General features: G+C 44.8%; 2 protein-coding genes and 1 long non-coding RNA gene across 4 annotated transcripts in view; all 3 read left to right on the top strand.

Annotated features, from left to right (window-relative positions):
- SEC24D (SEC24 homolog D, COPII component) overlaps positions 1 to 4,247 on the top strand; it is a 42,547-nt gene extending 38,300 nt beyond the window's left edge. For both annotated transcript variants that reach the window (XM_054632798.2, XM_077176719.1), the window contains exons 19-23: positions 306 to 424; positions 1,087 to 1,266; positions 1,400 to 1,591; positions 2,058 to 2,147; positions 2,567 to 4,247. In XM_054632798.2, the coding sequence (XP_054488773.2) occupies positions 306 to 424; positions 1,087 to 1,266; positions 1,400 to 1,591; positions 2,058 to 2,147; positions 2,567 to 2,707 (722 nt within the window). In that variant the 3' untranslated portion in view covers positions 2,708 to 4,247. The remainder of the gene's footprint in view (positions 1 to 305; positions 425 to 1,086; positions 1,267 to 1,399; positions 1,592 to 2,057; positions 2,148 to 2,566) is intronic.
- A 6,143-nt stretch (positions 4,248 to 10,390) lies between these two features.
- LOC143693779 (uncharacterized) lies at positions 10,391 to 15,925 on the top strand. The gene is made up of 7 exons (XM_077176570.1): positions 10,391 to 10,472; positions 11,203 to 11,952; positions 12,478 to 12,542; positions 13,163 to 13,226; positions 13,924 to 13,999; positions 14,779 to 14,900; positions 15,429 to 15,925. The coding sequence occupies exons 1-2, from the start codon at positions 10,391 to 10,393 to the stop codon at positions 11,883 to 11,885; spliced, it is 765 nt and encodes a 254-aa protein (XP_077032685.1). The 3' UTR covers positions 11,886 to 11,952; positions 12,478 to 12,542; positions 13,163 to 13,226; positions 13,924 to 13,999; positions 14,779 to 14,900; positions 15,429 to 15,925.
- Positions 15,926 to 17,252: 1,327 nt separating this feature from the next.
- LOC129121035 (uncharacterized) lies at positions 17,253 to 19,173 on the top strand. The gene is made up of 2 exons (XR_008534348.2): positions 17,253 to 18,717; positions 18,842 to 19,173. It is a non-coding gene; the product is annotated as an uncharacterized LOC129121035 (long non-coding RNA).
- The last annotated feature ends 1,128 nt before the right edge of the window (positions 19,174 to 20,301 follow it).

Here is a 20,301-nt window from a genome sequence, read left to right as displayed (position 1 = left end):
GCTGCTACATGCCTGAGCAATTCCTGAAGTACTATGAAATTGAAAAGACAAATAATTACCTATTTTAGACAAAGTGCCATGAAAGTAGTACTTGTGTATAGGTAATACACAGAACTGGGCAGGTACAGTAAGTGGCAATGGGGATCCTACTGCAGATTGGGGGTTTGGTGAGGTTTTTGGATGTCTGTAGAAGAGACTGAGAAGCAGCCTCAGCCCTCAGGTCTGTAAAATCAGAAACCAGCAGCAGACAAAGATACTTTGAGAGAGTGTCTTTTTTAACACACACTTTTGTTCTGTGCTTGCAGCTTTTAAAGCCATTCTGAGCCAGCCGCTGAAGACAGTCAGGGACATCCTGATGAATCAGACTGCTCACATGCTGGCCTGCTACAAGAAGAACTGTGCCAGCCCAGCAGCTGTCAGCCAGGTAAAACCTGCACCCAGTCCTACCCACCCAGGCTTTGCCACAAGTGCACAACCACCCCACAACATCAGCAGAGCCAGAAAGCAAAATTTCAGGACAGACTTGTCCTTTTCTTTCAAACAGAATCAATGACAGGTGGGATTGAGTGGTGGCACTTGGAGCACACAGAAACTGTTGTTCTGGAACAAAAGGCAATGCCACTGATGAAACTGACGCCTGTACTCACACCAAGGAGCTCAGCCAGCCTTTTTCTTCCTGCTGGGATTACGCACTGACTCACAAAGCTTTCATTTTTAGTTCTTATGTTGTTATGGATGGTTGTAGTACTCTAATTTTTGACTAAGCAGAGTGACTGATTTGTTTCCATTTAATTTATTCAGTCACATTTTAGTGATTCAACTCAAAGAAAGACTCAGGCTTTTCCATCCCAGAGGTGCTGCCAGTAACCACAAGCCTGGGCAGTGAACTGTTCATTGTTGGTGAGGACCAAATATGTCAAAAACCAGAGCCATTTATTGTGGACCACTATTTCTCTTCCTAATTCTCCAGAGAATGCCCCAAAAACTAACAGTGTTCCAGGGAGATGACAGCAGCCAAGACAGCAACTGCAGCTTACACAGCAAATAATTTCTGTTGGATTCTTTTTAAATGTGTTGTTTTCTCAGCTGATCCTGCCAGACACAATGAAGGTGCTGCCCGTGTACATGAACTGCCTGCTGAAGAGCTGTGTGCTGGCTGGCAGGCCCGAGATCCCCACCGATGAGAGGGCTTTCCACCGCCAGCTGGTCATGGCCATGGGGGTGGCTGACACACAGCTCTACTTCTACCCCTTGCTGCTGCCAATTGTGAGTCACTGGTCATTTTTTCACTTTAATTTCTAACCCCTCTTACCTGGAAAGGAGCCACTAAGATGTACCAACCCTTTCAGTAGTTACTTTTGAAGTGAATCCCACAGCTCTTGTGTGTCTTGCCCCACAGCACAGCCTGGATCTGAAGAGTGACGCGGTGCCAGCCGCCGTGCGCTGCTCCGAGGAGCGGCTCTCCGAGGGAGGGGCCTTCCTGCTGGCCAACGGGCTGAGCATGTTCCTGTGGCTGGGAGCCAGCGTGTCTCCAGAGCTCATCCAGGGCCTTTTCAACGTGCCCTCCTTCGCACACATCAGCACCGAGGCCGTGAGTAGATGCACGCTAAGAATTGAGGATTTAGCAAGACCAGATCAGAGAAACAAGTGAGGGCTTTTCTCATCCATCAGCCTTAAAAGCAAGAGCAGGTGGCCAGCAGAAGGTGTTTAGACACCAGAATTGCTTTAAGTTACATAAAACTTGACACTTTGATACTTCCAACACCAAGAGGACAGAAGCTTTCACAACTTCTTTCATCTTCTTCAAGTCCTTTCAACTGTGTATTACTAAAATTAGAACAAAACACTTTGCAATGGTTAAGTTTTCCTGGTGATGCATTTTCATGTAGTAATTATTTTAAATTGAAAAATGAGTCCTCAAGATAACACCTTCTAGTGAAAGACATGGATTTTCCTGGTTTGGTATGAAATCCACAGTACCTTAGCATGTAACTATCAGCAGCTATTCTTGGTTAAAGATGTGACTGGACTGTAACAACTTGCTTTCCTTCTGACAGACATCCCTGCCTAACCTGGACAATCCATTTTCTAAGAAACTGAAGCATATCCTGGAGCAAATCCAGAGCCAAAAGCCCTACACTATGAAGGTAACTGCTTTTTGCCTCAACTCCTTCTTGATACTTGTTCAGAGGAACGTTCCAGGCTTTGCCAAAACTTACCAGTGGCTGTAAAAGGTTTTTAGGTATCGGGATTCTTCCTGCACGTGGATGAGTTCAAGCATGATTTGTAGGCACAGGCATCTCAAATGTGCTTTATTCCAAATCAAGACTGATTTTCAAAGGTACTCAGGTTTAAAGGATAACCATTTTATTCTGCACTCTTCAATTCCCTTAGTCTCTCCAGCTTCTGCAATGTGGAGATTTATTAGTTTTGGGGGTTCTCCCCACCTCAAGAGCATCCACTATGTCTCTTACTATGTCACAGTTTTCCTTACATAGGAAAACTGTGCTGCCATCTAGTCTGACTACATCCTAAAATTATCTGTCTGTATCTTTTATCTCTGCAGCTGATGATAGTGAAGCAGCGGGAGCAGCCAGAGATGCTTTTCCGCCAGTTCCTAGTAGAAGACAAGAATATTTATGGAGGAGCCTCATATGTGGATTTCCTCGTGTGCATTCACAAAGAGATCAGCCAGCTGCTCAGCTAAGGCAACTCAAGTAAAACATTCAGTTCCTTTTTGCCTTTGCAGGAGGGACAGTTTTTGGTGCCTGAAGGCTGGCCCACAGCTCCACCAGACCCAGGCCTTCTGCTGTGCTTTACTGACCCTTTTCTGTGCTCTTTTTGTACAGTTTCATTTGATCCCACCTCTCCCTGAGTATTCTGCTTACTTCTTAAGCTGTAGAATAGGAAGTTCTGCACTCAGGTATTAATCTTCTGGGAGTAGTGACTCTCTACATGAATTGCCAGATTTCAGACTACCAGTGCTTAAGAGCATATATGGTATATCTTTCTTAAAAGACAATGTAGAAACTCTCAATTATTCCTTTTGCTAGTCATAAGTTGTACCAGAGCTGGGAAAGATGATCAGAATCTGTACAGAGGATAAAAAAAGACAAAACACTTGTTTTTCTAAGTGAGGACGTGGAGTTTAATCAGATTTGAAATAAACATGTAGTTCAGTTTGAAGGATTTCAAAGTCCTTCCTGTGAATCAAATCTCTGTCAAGTAAATCCCTTTTTCCTTGGAAGGGACAAGTGTTACTGTATACAGAAGTAGAGCTCCAGGGACCCTTCCACGGCCAGGGTTATCCAGGAGACATAAATGCCTCAGTTTTGTAACTGGACTTGAGTAAGTGTAACAACAACAGGGATCACAGGAAGAACAGTAATCAAACAATCCTTTTGCCACCTTTGGCAGATGATGTCACGCTATTACGGTACAATTCTGTCCACTTGGGGGCAGCAATTAGCGTACAATTTAATTACATTTTCAAAATTGCACAGGTTAGGCTTTATTTAGTACATTTGCGAACTGGAATATTCCCAACACAACTCAGAAAAACCTGTCCCTCAAAATTTCTGTGGCAGATCAGCTGTGAGTCAGTTGACACGTTAACCAAAGGTTATCTGTGGTGCTATAAAACCTCTTATTTAATACCAATTCTATTACAGTGACCTCCTCTCCCATGACTGATTTAATCAATGGTCACTGCTTTGAAAAACTAGCCTTTGCTAATACCAATATTGAAGGTAGTATTTGGAAAGCCAGAGCCTTTGGAATGGCTGTTTACCTCAGATACTTCATCAGTCTCTCTGTCTCTTTAGGACCAATGCCTCTGAACGTGAGGTTTGAACTTTGCCAAGCTTGAAAAGCTATTATTAAATAAATTAGTGTTTCAAAGAAAGCCAAAAAACACTCAAAAGTAAGGCTAAGCCTCAGTAAAGAAAAAAGTGCCTTTAAACATGTTAGTGTTGCTACTTATATTAATCATTTAATATCCACAATAAGCAGTGAAAATGCATAGTTTTTTGGTTCAACAGCTTATCTATACAGTCATTCTTGTGATTGACCAAGAGCTCTTGAAATAAGTGGGTGTATTACAAAAGGGTCCTCAGCCTGAATTCAGCTGCCAAGACAAGCACTTTTTAGCTGTAGACATTACCCTGTAAAAAGTATTCGTTGCCATTTCATTTGTAAAATGACACCAGCAACATTTGTGTAAAGAAATAAGCAATTATTAAATATAATCTGTGTGTGTGTTTATTCTTTCATACATCCCAAGTTCTCCAAGGTTTTATGGCCATGGCATCCAGCAGTGAGTTCACTGGAGGTCACCTTCTCCTGTGACTCTCAAGACAGGCAGCTTACATGGCCTCAAGCATTTTCAGTGTGTTTCTGCTGCTGTCACCACCCATGGCTATGGTGAGAAGACATAATCCAAGTGAAGCCAAGTGTCTCCAAGAGGGGCTGTTCAGAGGCAAGCTCAGGTAAGCCAAAGCTGGAGCTACTGCAGCAGAGCTCTGGCCTGCCTGGGCAGTGTTAGCTACACTGAGGCATCACGGTGGAGAAAACTGCACATGCTGACAGCTGTCATGGCAGTGACAAGCATCACACAGACATACTACAAGTGCACTGCCTGGCTTCACCATAAACTGCAGGGCTGGAGTATTTAACTCAGTTTTACACAAATTAGCACTTTTTTTTTTCTCCTTTTTCATTGCTGCAGTAATTATACTCAAAATTACTTTGTGTTTCATAGAACTTGCCTGCTGCTTTTTTTTCAGCCCATGAAAATGACCCTGTTACAAAAAGGATTAGTGCAGCTCTCTTCCATATTAGGTTAACATTGAGCCCATTATACAGTTGCCATTTCTGTTAAAGGAATAAAGTTGCCACCAGCTTCAGTAATTTTGCCAGGAGAAAAGACCTTTTCTACTATATACAGAAAGAGTGGTTCATTTATCTGTCCTTTTCAGATTACTCAGTGTATCTTTATAAAGCCACAGGATTCAGAGATTTTTTTCAATGCGATGGGCTTGAATTGTTCATGTATCCCTTTTTAGAGTGCTCTCAGGATACTAAAATCTATAGCAGGGCATAGAAAGCTAGCTGAATATTCTAAAATTAATTCCATTACTTACTTCCAGTTAACTTCGATGATCATCTCCAAACTGCTCATTCAGGTTTGGAGCCTGAATTCCACTCCTCTGAACAAAGCACAAACAGGTTTGTGCACAGGTGCAAAGACTGGAGGATGTGAGGATGAATCCAAAACTATGCTCTCCAAGAACTGAAAGAACACATTTCTTAAAACAAGACATCCAAACTGGAATGAGGGACTTGCACTCTTTCCAGATCTTGCCAGCACCATAACCCATTAAAAAAAAAAAAGTCATCTGTGGAAGTGGGATGCTCCTTTAAGCCTGGCAGAGACTTTCTCCAGCACCACAAACCACCCTTCCTGTTGCTCTTCCTTTACCACTCAGGGCTGAGCCATGGAGACATGCTTCTTTAGTGTGTGTGTGTGTGTATTTCAGGTTTTTTTTTAAACCAAGAAAAAAATCAATATCATATTTTAAAAAGAACCCCCAGAGCTTTGGGGAAAGTGGGCATAAATGTCAAACAAAACACAAAGAAAGACTGAGCTACTAAGGGATCTTAGAGCAGCAGTGCTGGGGTGGGAGGGAAGAAATATAGCAGACAAATTTAACACCATTTAGGAGGGTTTATGCACAGTGTTTTCATTGCAAGCAGCATTTAGAAGTGACAATTTAGTGATTTCTCATATCCCAGCACACTCCTTCCCTGTCAAAGTGATGGGCAGAACCAGCAGAGCAGCTCTGAACACACTGTTCACTACAAGGCGCCACCAACAAATCCAGAACAGCTCCACCCTTGGCCAACCCTGTCCCCTTGGACCTTCTGAGAAGCTGGGATTTAGGAAAAGGCCTTGCAGGGGAACAGTGTTTCAAATGTCAAAGGCTTTAAAAATCTACAAGGCTATGAAAGAACATTTCAGGGTTTTTTTCAGCTGATTGTTTAGGAATTTACTTGGAATAAGCTTTTTCCCCAAGAGGGATTTCAATTCTACACATGCTCAAAGAGGAGAAAACATGAATGCAGTGTTGAGACAGCTCTGTGCTGAGAGCAGTGGTTTTAAGGTAAGGCCCTTGTATATCTGGGAGGGTGAAACCTCTGTGTTCAACCCTCTGGGATCATCACTTGGGCTTCCTGTGCTTCTCAAGCTCTCAAAGTAAAATTGACCTACCAAACTCATCTTTGTCTCAATCCTAATCCCTGCATCATCCTTCAGGTGTGTTTCCTCACAATGAAATTGGAGTAGAAAATGCTTTAGGAGATGCTTTGCAGCCGCTTCTTCCCCAATGGCCCAACAGTCTGCTTTAATTTTTAGGAATGCTCTTCAAGCACAAGGTTTGGATGCAGCCAGTGAGACTCACATTTCAGAAGGACCATCAATGGCCTGATAAAGACACAGCACTTTCAAGCAGGCTGCTGGGACTGAGGAGGATATTTGAAAGCTGTTGACATGCAGTTCTAGCAGGAGTGCAAAATGAAATGTAATGTAGTAGAAGTGGAAAATGAAATGCTCTTAGACAAGGCTGCTGCCCAAATTGGCTCTGCCTGGATCCACCTGGCCTGCAGCACAGCCTTCCCCCTTTCTCCTCCCTGCCCTCTGCTCAGCACCAACCCAAACCTGGGCTATTTCAATTCTTGTCAGACACAGAGCAGCTGATGGGCAGCAAATGCAGCCTTCCCACAGTGGCTGCCCATGGTCCGGCCTGCAGGGCAGAGCTCAGGGAGGAGGTGGCAGCTTCCTCAGTGGCTTTTCATGTCCTCTCTCTGCCATGCAGACACTGGCATGCATGGCACAGCTCTGTTTTGGCAGCCGGTCCCTTGGCAGGGCTGGGTGAGCACAGGGTGAGTACAGGGTGAACTCTGCTCCTTGCTGTGACACCTGGGCTGGCAGGGATGACACAGTGACCTCGGCCAGCCAATGCTGCCTGTGCCATCACCTGGCACTGACGTGTTTGATGAAAATCCTTTTGCTGGGATTTTTCTCCTGAGAAGCCTCAGAACAACAATGGAACCAGTAACAATCTGCTGGCTGTGGAGTGTGGGCTGGAGATGGTTTAGCAACAGGGGCATCTTGGATTGGTCTCCTGTGCATTGTTTCTACTTGATGACCAATCATGGTCTAGCTGTGTCGGGGCTGTGAGCAGTCCCAGGTTTTTATTATTCATTCCTTTCCAGCTTTCTGATGTCTCCTTGCTCTTTTAGTATAGTTCTAATATCTCATTTTCTTTTAATATAATAGAGATCATAAAATAATATTTCAGCCTTCTGAAAGATGGAGTCAAGATTCTCATCTCTTCCCTCGTCCTGGGGACCCTCAAACACCGCCACAATCAGCGGCCGAGCGGGTTTGTGTGAGCCTCTCAGTAACCCTCGACCAAGTCGGCAGAAACCGGGGGACAGCCCCGACACGGCCGAGAGCGGGGAGACACTGTCTGTGCCCCGAGGGTACTGAGGGCACCTGGGCTGGGGGGAGACACTGTCTGTGCCCCGAGGGTGCTGAGGGCACCTGGGCTGGGGGGAGACACTGTCTGTGCCCCGAGGGTGCTGAGGGCACCTGGGCTGGGGGGAGACACTCTCTGTGCCCTGAGGGTACTGAGGGCACCTGGGCTGCGGGGAGACACTCTCTGTGTGTGCCCCGAGGGAACTGAGGGCAGCTGGGCTGGGGGGAGACACTCTCTGTGCCCCGAGGGTGCTGAGGGCACCTGGGCTGGCAGGGAGACACTCTCTGTGCCCCGAGGGTACTGAGGGCACCTGGGCTGGTCGCCTTTGCAGCACAAGAGACACCAGAGACATCGGTAGATGATAAAGGGCCGACTCTTAGCAGGGGTTAATCCAAGGTTTTATTAGGATCCCAAAGGAGCTCCTGCACCTCAGGGGCCTCCTGCCAAGCCCCAGGGAGATGTGCCAAGGTTACATTTAAAGGGAGGTGGAAACCCAAAGTAGATAACATCTTACCAACCATTAAGTGACCCTAAGGGATGGATGCTGGGGGACAGACATACAGGACAGCGTATGGGGCAAGGCTTGGGCAGCTGACTCCCAGCCTCTGGCTGATCACTGGGTGACTTGGACCGAAACTTCTGCATGGAGGGGATGGGAGGCTGAGTGATTGACAGAGAGCCAGGGTCGGGGTGTGGGGATGATCTCATCCCGGGAGAGGGATAACACAGGGAGAAGGAGGGGGGTGCAGTTTGGGATAAACCATTTGGGAAAAATATGGGGATACAAAACAAAATGACTTCTAAGTACTACAAAGTATAAAAATGCACTACAGCAGGTTTGGGCAGCACCAAATAAAATGTAATAAAATGCTTTAAAAATAGAAAAATTAAAAATTAAATAAAATTAAAAAACCAAAATTAATCTAAAATAAATGAAAAACAAAATAAAAACTGTAAAGTGCTGTAAGAATTCCATAAAAGGTAGTGCCGTAATGCAAGACCCTCAAACACCACCACAATCACCAGCTTCAGTTGGTCTGGGCAGCAGCAAATAAAAAAAAACCTAAAAAGCTTTAAAAATAGAAAAATTTAAAATTAAAAATAAAATTAAAAAAATAAAAACGTTAAAAATTAAAAAAAATTTAAAATAAAAATTTAATAAAAAATAAAATTAAAAATTAAAATTATTACATTAAAAATAGAAAAGTTAAAAATAAAAACTAAAAAAAAATTAGAAAAATAAAAAAGCTTCAAAAATAGAAAAATTAAAAATAAGTAAATAAAAATAAAAAAATTAAAAGCTTTAAAAATAGAAAAATTAGAAATAAAAATTAAATTAAAAATTAAATTTAAAAATAAAAGCTTTAAAAATAGAAAAATTAAAAATAAGTAAATAAAAAATAAAATTGAAAAAATAAACGCTTTAAAAATAGAAAAATTAAAAATAATAAGTAAATAAGAAATAAAATTGAAAAAATAAATGCTTTAATAATAGAAAAATTTAAAATAATAAGTAAATAAAAAATAAAATTCGAAAAATAAAATAAAAAGCTTTAAAAAGAGAAAAATTAAAAATCATAAGTAAATAAAAAATAAAATTGAAAAAATAAACGCTTTAAAAATAGAAAAATTAAAAATAATAAGTAAATAAAAAATAAAATTGAAAAAATAAATGCTTTAATAATAGAAAAATTTAATAAGTAAATAAAAAATAAAATTCGAAAAATAGAATAAAAAGCTTTAAAAAGAGAAAAATTAAAAATCATAAGTAAATAAAAAATAAAATTGAAAAAATAAATGCTTTCATAATAGAAAAATTAAAGATAGTAATTAAATAAAAAATAAATTAAAAAATAAATTAAAAAGCTTTAAAAATAGAAAAATTAGAAATAAAAATTAAATAAAAAATTAAATTAAAAAAATAAAATAAAAAGCTTTAAAAAGAGAAAAATTAAAAATAATAAGTAAATAAAAAATAAAATTTGAAAAATAAAATGAAAAGCTTTAAAAATAGAAAAATTAAAAATAAACATTAAGTATAAAATAAAATTAGAAGAATAAAATAAAAAGCTTTAAAAATAGAAAAATTAGAAATAAAAATTAAATAAAAAATAAAATTTAAAAAATAAAATAAAAGCTTTAAAAATAGAAAAATTAAAAATAAACATTAAGTATAAAATAAAATTTAAAAAATAAAATTAATTAAAAATAAATGAAAAACAAAATAAAAACCGTAAAGTGCTCTAAAGTATCATAAAAGTTCCATAAAAGGTAGTGCCGTAAGGCGCGACTGTCGCAAAATGTGCCGTAAAGCGCAAATGCCGTAAAACTGCCGTAAAGTGCGACTGTCGCAAAATGTGCCGTAAAGCGCGACTGTCGTAAAAGGGCTATACAGCGTCAGTGTCGCAAAAAAGCCGCCGTAAAGCGCGACTGTCGCAAAAGGTGTCGTAAAGCGCGTCTGTCGTAAAAGGTGTCGTAAAGCGCGACTGTCGTAAAAGGTGCCGTAAAGCGCGACTCTCGTAAAAGCGGCCGTAAAGCGCGACTGTCGTAAAAGGGCCGTAAAGCGCCAGTGTCGCAAAAACCTGTCGTAAAGCGCGACTGTCGTGAAAGGTGTCGTAAATCGCGACTGTCGTAAAAGCGGCCGGAAAGCGCGACTGTCGTAAAGCTGGCCGTAAAGCGCGGCTGTTGTAAAAGGTGCCGTAAAGCGCGACTGTGGCGAAAGGTGACGTAAAGCGCAAATGCCGTAAAACTGCCGTAAAGCGCCACTGCCGTAAAATTGTGCCATAGAGGCTGGCGGCGCCCTGGCTGTCACGGGGTGCCGTACAACATGGCAGCGCCGTGGCCGTCGCGGAATGCCGTACAAGATGGCGACGGCCGCCCGAGTGGGCGTGGCCGGGGCGGGGCGCCGCGTCGACGGGCTGACGTCATTAGGCGGCACTCTGCCTGCAGTGCGCCGGTGCAGACGGCAGGGGGCGCTGTGCCTGCAGTTCGCCGGTGCAGACGGCAGGGGGCGCTGTGCCTGCAGTTCGCCGATGCAGACGGCAGGGGGCGCGGTATAAATAGAGTATAAAGTATAAACTATACAGAAGAAGAAATAAAAGCTCTACGTCACCTGCAGCTGTAGAAAATTTCAGGCTCCCATGGAGGAAATAGTTTTCCTAAAATCATTACCGTTTTGGGGTTTTTTGCACTCCCAGGTAGCCTGAACGTTTCTACTGCTGCTTTTTTATTCTAAAGCTAGAATGGAAAGCCAAGATTAAAAATACAGGGAAAAAAGAAAAAGAAAGAAAAAGAAAGAAAAAGAAAGGAAGGAAGGAAGGAAGGAAGGAAGGAAGGAAGGAAGGAAGGAAGGAAGGAAGGAAGGAAGGAAGGAAGGAAGGAAGGAAGGAAGAAAGAAAGAAAGAAAGGAAAGAAAGAAAGGAAAGAAAGGAAAGAAAGAAAGAAAGAAAGAAAGAAAGAAAGAAAGAAAGAAAGAAAGAAAGAAAGGAAAAGGATGAGAGTGAAAAAGGAGGAGTGAGAATGTAAAAGGGGGTGAAAAACAGAGTGAAAAAAAGAAAAAAGAGTTGGAGCGGAAAAGAAAGGACATTCGGGAGGGGCGGTGCTGCCTAAGGTGCTTCCGCGCCCAGGAGCGAAGGAGCCGTTTGATCCCCTGGCGGGAGCGCAGCTCCCGGTGGCGGAAACCGGAGCGGTGGCTGTCAGTCCGAGACTCCAACTCCCAGCAGGCCCTGCGGCCGTAAAGCGCGGCGTCTGACGCAACGGCCGACGCGCCGTAGGAGTGGCTGGCGGCCCGAGGCGGCCGCGCGCCGGGGGAGCGGGCTGGGCGCGGGGAGCTCCCGGCGCCTGTCCCGCGCGGGACGGAGCCGCGGCAGCGACGCTGGAGGGGCGAAGCCTCCGTCCGGCCGCCCGCACGGAGCCGAGCGGCGCGGAAGGGGCGTCCGCCCGGTGCCTCGGCCTCGCTCAGCGGTCCCGGTGGCGGGGGCTCAGCTCGGGCGGGGCGCGCTGCCGCCCGCCGATGGCGGAGCGCCGGGCGGTGCTTTGCTGCCGCGGGCCGGGAGCTGCAGGAGCCGCCCCGGGCGAGCGGCGCCGGGCGCTGCCGCGGTCACTGTGCGGCGGCTGCCCTCGGGCTGGCGGAGGCGCGGGAGCCGCCGAGCTGCAGCGTCTCCCTCGGGCCGCTGCCGCTGCTGCGGGCGGGGGCGGACGAGCGGCTGCGGAGGCGGCTCCGCGGCGGGCTCAGCCTTGCGAGCAGAGAGCGCTCGACATCGCTGGCATGACACGGCTGCTGAGTGCCTCAGTGCTCGTGGCTCTTCCTTCCACGCAAACAGATGGAGCGGCATCGCTGAGCAGTAAAACACAGCGATGGCCCGGAGAATGGCGAGCGCAAGGAGCGCCGGGCTGGATCCTTCTGATGGCACAGGTGCGATCGGCAAACTCAGCCCCTTGTGCCCCTGCCCTCCCGACCCCCAGGGGAAATGCTCTCCAGCCTCGAGCTGCTGAGAGACAAAACGTGTGATTTGACACTAGGGTCCGGAAAAGGTTTCCGTTTAGATTAGCAAATGCCTCAATTGTTCTTGGTTACATCCTAGGATCGGTTTTAGGCAGTGACTTTATACTGCTTGTCGGATTTTCTTGTGCAGTGGTAAGAAAACAGGCAGATCTGATACTGGTTTCGCTTTTTTTCTACTTCATGTTCCATGAGCTGCTTTTATCCCAGCAATTGTTTTAAAGTTCTACTGTAGGCATTTATGGTTCACTTTTTTTTTTTCTTTGCAGCACCCATGACTATTTTTTTTCTCTAAATCGGCAGTAAATATAGCTGAGTAAAATTACCTTGGTTTTCTTCCTTCTTTTTTAACTGAAATGTTTTTATTGATAATCCTATTTGAATATGCAGAACAAGTGGGTATGTCCTGTAATATATCCCAGCTTTTCTTGTTTACAGGGTACTCAGAAAATCTGTCTCCCTTAGAGTCCCACTGAAACATTCTCAGTGCAATCTCCATTAAGGTATGGATTGACAAATAAGCCACCATCAGTTGAGATATTTGCCTGTGTACCTTTTCCTGTAATTCAGAGCTTGCGTTCTGTGGTTTTTATGATAAACCTATCAAACTTGTAAAAATGGTTTTGCAAGTCTTAATCGTTGAAGGCAGCAAGAAGTGGTTTTAAAGCCTGTTCTTGACCAGACAAAGGGGAAAAGTGTGGATTTGATGCTGAACTTGTCATTTTTCATTTGACTTGCCTTGAATTATTTAGGAAGAGAGAGCACTAGAAAAAAGAGAGAAATAGAATTGGTTCTTGAGCCCTCCTAAAATGCTCCCCGTGATTCTGTGTGGAGCCCAAGTGAAGGGTGATGGAACAGAGCCCTGTGCTTTAGAAGGAAATCCATTTCAACCTGATCTCCACCCTGAGTCTCCCTAATTTCTGTTTTTAAAATGCAAACTCAGTTTAGGAAGTGTTGGGAGTCAGTATTTTGGGGAAGAAATGGCAGTTGCACAAACCGTTCCATTTCCCAGAGGCTCTGGGAAGGATTCATTTTGTAAGCGCTGTAACTGCCATCGGTTGGTGGTTCGGGGTTGGAATGTGCACTTGCCCTCCTATAAAGCACTCGTTCATTTGCATTTCAGTGCCAGGAGTCTGGAGAAACTGGAGAAGAGCCCAAGAGACATTTTTCATCCTGAGATACAAAAGGTAGGAAGTGACTTTTTTTTGTTTGGTTCTTTTTCTTTATTATTTTCTGGAAACAGAAGTAATTAAGTATAGATACTACTGGTTTGTCTCTTCCAGTAGCAGATAATAATAATAATAATAATAATAATAATAATAATAATAATAATAATAATAATAATAATGTGATACTGCTTGAACTGTCTTTATCCATTGAACTGGTCGTTTCAAATCCAAACTTCTAAACACAAATAAAACCATCATCCTTGTAGAATCTTTAATAGGAGGGGGCTAAAGATGCTGGTTTTGTTGACAGGATTTATTGGTTCTTGAAGGGCAAGAGGTCAGTACAAGCCTGACTCCTTCTAGCTCACAGACCCGTCCAGTGAATACAGCTTTGTATTCTGATGGGCTTTTGATGACTTGGAAATCAATTGCTCGTTACAGTCAAAAGAATTAATGTTTTTTTGAACATGACAGCAAAAATAGCTTAAAGCACCAACTTAATAATAATAGATCACCCATTTAAGGAAATAATTTTATGCTATACTATCAAAATGTAAAGATAAATGATTATGTATTAGGAGCTGGTATGAGATGTATGTTCTAATGTGTAGCATGTATACAAAGATAGACACATACTTGAAAGTCCTTAGAGGAAACAAATTTTTACATCTTCTGTTTGACTGTTTACCATATAATAGTTGGTTTTATGTCCCAGGGATCGGTGAATTTTAAATTTGGAGTCCTTTGTGCTATGGATGGTCAGCTTACAGATGATGAATTGTTCAGTCATGGTGAGTTTTCCACCTTCTCCTTAATTGTTTTGTTCACCTAAATAAAAAAAAGGGCAAGCTAAAAAAAAAGTAGGTTTATTATTTGTTACCCTGTTCTGTCTGTTTCCTCAGTATTTGCTGGAGCTCTGCTTACCCAAGCTTTGGGTAAAACAAGCTTTGGGTTCCTTCTGTCCCACTGGGAGTTGCCCAGTTTGGTTGCATCTGGTGAAATTCACCCTGAGCCCTTACAGAACCAGCTCAAACCACGTGAGAGCCATTCGCAGCTCTCTCAGGACACCCGGAGGAGGATGGGTGACGTTTCTGAGCATCTGGCAAGTGCACTTCTATCAAAACTCGGCCTGTGACATTGCTGGGGAAAACCCTTCTGTATCCTGAAGGGTTCCTCAAACTCTGTTGAGGATCCAGTTAGCAGTTGCTCACCTGGATGGTTCCAGCTCCTCAAGTTAACACTTGTACTCTTGCCCTGTAGTTTAGATCTATTGTAGTTTTGGTATTTTGCAAGATTTTATGCCTTTGGACAATAACGTGCATTTCACCCTTGGGAACCTCTGGGATCATTCCTTGGTGCAGCAGCACCTAATGGGACACTTGGCTGCTGTGCTGAAGGGCTTGGTTACTGGAATTGTAAATCCCGGAGAGTTTGTAAGTCTTCTGTCCCCAGGGAGGTGTCACGCTTTGTTCACCGTTGCTCTGTTTGTCGGGTGCTGCTTCTCGTCGGAAGTATTAACTTCAAACTGCCCTGTTCTTTTTTGAACTTTTTTTCCTGGTTCTCTCCGTAGGGCAGGGAAGGACTCTCGTATCCCGGTCGTCAGACTCAGCGCTGCCCGAGAAGAGACAGAGACTGTAAAAATCATAAGGAGCAAATGTGACTGCAGAGGAAACAAACTGGGGAGAACAAAAGGTGATATTGTTCTCCTTAGCCTGGATTAGAAACATCCACTGCGCTTTGATGCCAGTGGCTGCCAGGGGCTCGTTAGGACTTTTTAGGCAGGTGTAGGTGTTCACTTGTAGGTTTTCTGTCTGGACGAGTCAGTTCAGGCTTTGCTGAGCTTATATTGGAAAATTACTCTCTAGTGCAGTCCAGCATGACATTTTTGAATGTTGTAAAAAAACCATTTTACTTCAAATTTGCTACTGATGAGAAGCTTTAGGTTTCAGGGTTGGGAGATATGAGAAGAATTTTGTGGGGACATTAGACTGGTGTAAAGCCCACTTTAGGCTGGCCTGGCACACTGGCAGATCCCCTATCCAACAGGAGTGCTTAGATTAGCCTGGGTGCTGCCCTTTGTTTCTGTAGGAATAAATGTTTCCTGGCCTTCAGAAGTAAGCTGCTTTGAAAACCTGGAAGTTGCAGTACAGTGACAATCCACGTGCTTGGGATTCAAAGGAGATTTCAGAAGGGTGATGGGCTTTTGTCTTTTCCTACCAGTCCATGTAATCCTACGGAGGAGTTTTTAATTGCGCGCTGCCGAGTCATCCATCAGAGCCCTGTTGTGCCGATCATCGTGCAAATACAAAACAAAAAATCAGAGCCTGTCCCAGCCCCTTAGAGCCCAGCCCATTATTTCCTCAGGCTGCCTGTGTGTGCCATTGATACTCACCACGGGAGCGAGCTGAGGGTGGCTGCAGCTGTTGGGAGCAAACTCCTTCTCGGCACACAGCAATAGAACTGGGACGACGCCTGGGCCAGCGCCTCTCTGCTCTCGTCTCCCCAATCTCCAGCAGAGCAGCTCCGGCCCATCCGGGTGTGCGTGACCCAGTTCCCGATGGTCTGAACGCGCTGGGCAGCGCTCGGCTGCTGTGGGGGTTCAGGGAAGGCAGAGTGTGCATCATCATCCTCCTGAACCTACAGACAAACCCAAGGGAGAAGCCATAGGGTGGCAATCAGTCGCATCCATGCTAAATAAAACTCGCAGGTGTTTGTAAGGATTGTTTCTGCTTGTTCTTTGTTGTGCTTCTGTGCTTAGAAAGCGTCCCTTGAAAATGAGTTCAGTTCATCACTGGAAACTTTGTTTGCAGACCCTCACTGAGCAGAATTTGTGTCAGACTCGGTGCACGCTGTGCTGCCCTCCTGGGAGTGTGAGGAGCTCCAGCGTGCTACTTTGTGCTTTAGGACACTCTGAGGGATTTATTCCTTTTGGGAGCCATGATGAGAATTCCCAAGAGAGGTAGTAATAAGGTATGACATTGGGAAAAAGCCTGTGTCCTTGGCATGTTGTTGTTGTCGTCAAAAGTTCATTTTTCCTTCTTTCTTAGCCAGTAGTCAGCTTTTTGCTTTATTTTTGTGGAATCAGTATTTGATTGTTTAAAAAATTGCTTCAAAAGAACTGCAGTGGCTGGCCACCAGGACCTTGTTCAGATTTGCCTATTTGCTTGTAGCTAAAACGTTTCCATATTGTTTATCATTCTATTGAAGAAACTGCTGCCCAGTCAACTAAGAACTGAACATCTCTCTGTCTGGGACATGGGGAGAGGATTTAGGTCATGTCTTTGTTTCCAGAAAAAAGTTCCAGTGTAGTTTCTAACTGGAGGAAAAGTGGGGGTGCAGACTCGGGGCTCTGATGCCGTTGGGGGCACCCCGAGGTGCCCAGGAGAGGGAGCCCCACTGCGGTGCAGGAGCAGGTATGTTATCACGTACTAGAGAGCAAATTATAAATAGAAATATGAAAATTATAAATATAAATTTTTTTTTAATTAGTTAAATCAAGTGGGGTTTTTTTCTTTGTCAATAGGCAGGGTTTTGATGATAAAAATTATAAATACAAATAATAGAAAGGTAGAAATCTAAGTCTAGAAATATATCATAAATACATACAGATATATATAAAATTTAAAAATATAAGAAAAAATTGGTTATAGCAGTAGATATGATATAGAATATAAATAATAATTTAAATATATTTTTCGAATTTTATATATATCTAATTATTAATGCACCAAAGAAACGATAAATAAAAATGTGAATATAAGCATACAAGGTAGAAATAAAAATATTTCCATATCGTTTAAAAGAAGGCTTTTATTGTATTTATTAGGTTAGAGATGGGGTTTTTATTTGGATTAATAGAAGTATTCTAGAAATATAAATCTAACTATAGAAAGATACAATCGATAGAGGAGGATATTTCTAAAACCACAACCGAACGCCGCCGCCTTCGGGGGAATCGCACGAGCTCGGCCGAAGCAAGGCGAGAGCGGCCGACCCTGACGGCCTCGAGCGAACCGAGGCGAGGCTTCCGAGGCTGCCTGAAGCGAAGCGAGCCGAGCTCAGGCGAAGCGAGCCTGCTGCTCTCGTGCGCGCTGCTTAGCGCCAGTGCGCTCCCAGCCTAATGAGCTCCTGCCCGAGCCCGCGCTCCCGGTCGTGTCCGCGCCGTGGCCGGGCCGCCCGCGGGACGCGGCAGCGGGAGAGCCCCGAGCCGGGCGAGCTGAACGGGAGGCGGCGGCGCTTGCCCGCCCTCAGGGAGCCGAGCCGAGGCGAGCGGAGCCGAGGCGCGCCGAAGGCACAGAGCGGCTGGGAGTTGGGCCGAAGCGAGGCGAGCTCGGCCGAAGAGGCGAATGCAGGCGACAAGAGCCGAGTTTAGGCGACAGTAGCCGAGTTTAGCCGAAGAGCCGACTCGAGCCGAGCGTCTCCGGAGCGAGCCGAGCTCCGCCGAGCGCCGCAGCATCCCGGGCAGGGCGAGGCGCCGGGCCGGGCTCGGGGTGCGGCCGGGGCTCTGGGAGGCTTCCCCGCCTGTCCCTCTCTCTAGCCCTCCTTCCTTCTCCCCGTATTCGCCTTCTCTCGCTCCCTTTCCCCCATTCCCTCTCCCCCCACCAACCCGGCTCCTTCCTGTCCTGTCCCTAGCCCGCTACTCCCTTCTGTTCCCCCTCTCTCCCTCTTCTGTCCACCCTCGCTGTACCCTCGTCCCGGGCTTTCCCTTCCCGTGCCGCTTTCCTGCACAGCCCGAGCTCCCTCGCCGCCCTTTGTCATGCCCTGCTCTCGCTCCTCTCTTCCCGTGCCCCCTTTCCTTCTTTGCCCCGCAGCCGCGGGGCTCGGGCTGACGGAGAATAAAGCCCCGAGGGCCGGAGCCCGGCGCCCCTGGGCCCTTGCGGGAGTCCCCGCGCGGGGCCGGAGGCTCTCGGCGGATCCCCCCGTGCCGCTCAAGCAGCGCGGCCGACAGCGCCGGAGCTGCGGCTTTGCCGGCATCGCGCTGAGAGCGGCCCCCGCTCCGTGCCGGGCCGTCCCCGCCGTCTGTGCCGCTCCCTCTCTCGCTGCCCCTGGCCCGTGACAGCGAGGCTGGGCAGGAACCTCAAGCCTTCTGGGGGCTGCCCCCCCTTTCTTGTTGCAGCAGAATCCCTTGCTGGGGCCATGCACGTGTGGAAAGGGCTTGGGGGAAGCGCTGCGCTGCTGTCCAGGGCAGTCGGACTCGTTCTGAGCCTTCTTTGGGGGTCAGGAAAAGGGGGGGTGCAGACTCGGGGCTCTGATGCCGTTGGGGGCAGCCCAAGGTGCCCAGGAGAGGGAGCCCCACGGCGGTGCAGGAGCAGGTGGGGGGCGGGCGAGGGGCGGGGGTCACGCTGGGTGCCGTCCCCCAGAGGGACCCAAAGCTGCCACCAAATGCACAGGGAAATTGCATTCCAATGTCTTGGAACAGAGGCTCATCGGAAGTTTTCTCAGCTGTCCAAGCACAGAGCCCTGGAGCCAAGTCAGCCTGAGCTGCTGCGTGCTTGCTGTGAGCCTTGAGGTGAGCGCGCATCATTGCGGGCTTGGGATCGATTGAAATGCGCTAAGGAAACCAGCTCTGGGGAGGGAGGGAGGGAGGGAAATGCTCTCTTAACATGTGCCAATGCTTCTGTCAAACTCATCAGGGCAGGACAGCGTTCAGACTGAAAGTGTGAGAAGATGTGAAGTGAGACAGAGAATCTGACAGGAGCACCGGACTCACAAGGGCACGAATTTTGCTTTTGGCTTGGATTTAAACTCAGAAGTTGTAAGGAATTTGGGAAGGAGAGAGGACATTTCAGAAGGAGAAGTTGTTGCAGTCCTGGCAAAACCTTTGGTTCTAGCTAATAAAAGAAGGTAGTTTAAAAAATAAAAAAGAAAAAAAAGTGGGTTTTTTTTTCCTTCACTGTGATATTCATTGGTGATATATGGTGTGTTGTTTTATTTCTTGGTATTATTAACTCTGTGTAAATATTTTTTTGAGTGAAGCTCACTTTCTGGACGGGTTGGTTTGTATTTGAGGTAGGATTAATTTCAAGAGGTTTCTTTCCTAGACTTCTGATAGGTATTCCTGGGATTTTGGTTTTGTTTACTCTATGTATAAACACAGAGATTTGGTAGGGCCAGCTGGGCTGCTGGAGTTTTGGGTGTTAATTTAGGAGATGGCTTTTGTTCAATGCAGTTTTGAATTGTTGAAAGGGTTTTTAATGTAGTGGTTTTAAGGCGGTTTTTAAGAATTGTTTGTATCATTTCATGTTGTTTGTAGTTGGTGTATGATCAGGGATATGGTGGAACTTCTTGAATGTTCTGGTTTTAGCGTTCCTAAGTTCCGATTTCTTTCTGGTTTGATTTTTTTTTAGTTTTATTTTTGGAGACGGGCATTTATATGGTGGGTTTTTATAGGCAATATGCTTTTAAATTTGGGTAGTGATATTTTTTAGTATTTTAATAGTTTAGATTTTTTATTTTCATGCTTTCATTTATTTTTTTAATTTTTAAAATAATTTTTATAGATTATTGGTTATTATTTGTGAGTTAGCATAAAGGTAGAGCTTTGGGGGCTTTTTTAGTAATGTTTATTAGGGTCAGTTGTAGGGTTTTGAGTTTAGTGAGTTGGTTGGATTTAATTTTTAATGGGTGTTTGTTTTTACTAGCAGTTCTGTCATTTTCCATGTGTATCTGAGTTTTTTTGGGTTTCTGAGCCATTGGTTTAGGAGGAAGTTTATGATGAGAATGTACGGAGCTTTTGGGCTAGTTATAGTGGGATTTAAAGTTTCTTTACAGTGAGGTTGATTTGAGTTTTTCTTAGGGTTAAATGTCGTGGGGTCTTTGTTCTGTTAGTCCTAGAAATAGGTTTTGTTTGGATACGCTGCGATGGGATGAGCGTGGGCTGCGTACCGGTGCTGACGAAGGCGCAGGATTTGTGTGGTTCTGATGTGTTGGGTTAATGAATTGATACGGTCTAATATATAGATTAAAGTAGAAATAAATATAAATTTAAAAATAAATATAAAATGATAGTGGTAAACATAAATATAGAAAACAAATAGATAAATATATAAAACTATAATATATAGTATATTATTGTAACGTACCATAATATATA

This window comes from Agelaius phoeniceus, chromosome 4, assembly GCF_051311805.1.
Source record: "Agelaius phoeniceus isolate bAgePho1 chromosome 4, bAgePho1.hap1, whole genome shotgun sequence".
Classification (NCBI taxonomy): Eukaryota; Metazoa; Chordata; class Aves; order Passeriformes; family Icteridae; genus Agelaius; species Agelaius phoeniceus.
Note: the sequence above shows the minus strand (reverse complement) of the source record. Positions and strands in the feature narration are given on the sequence as shown.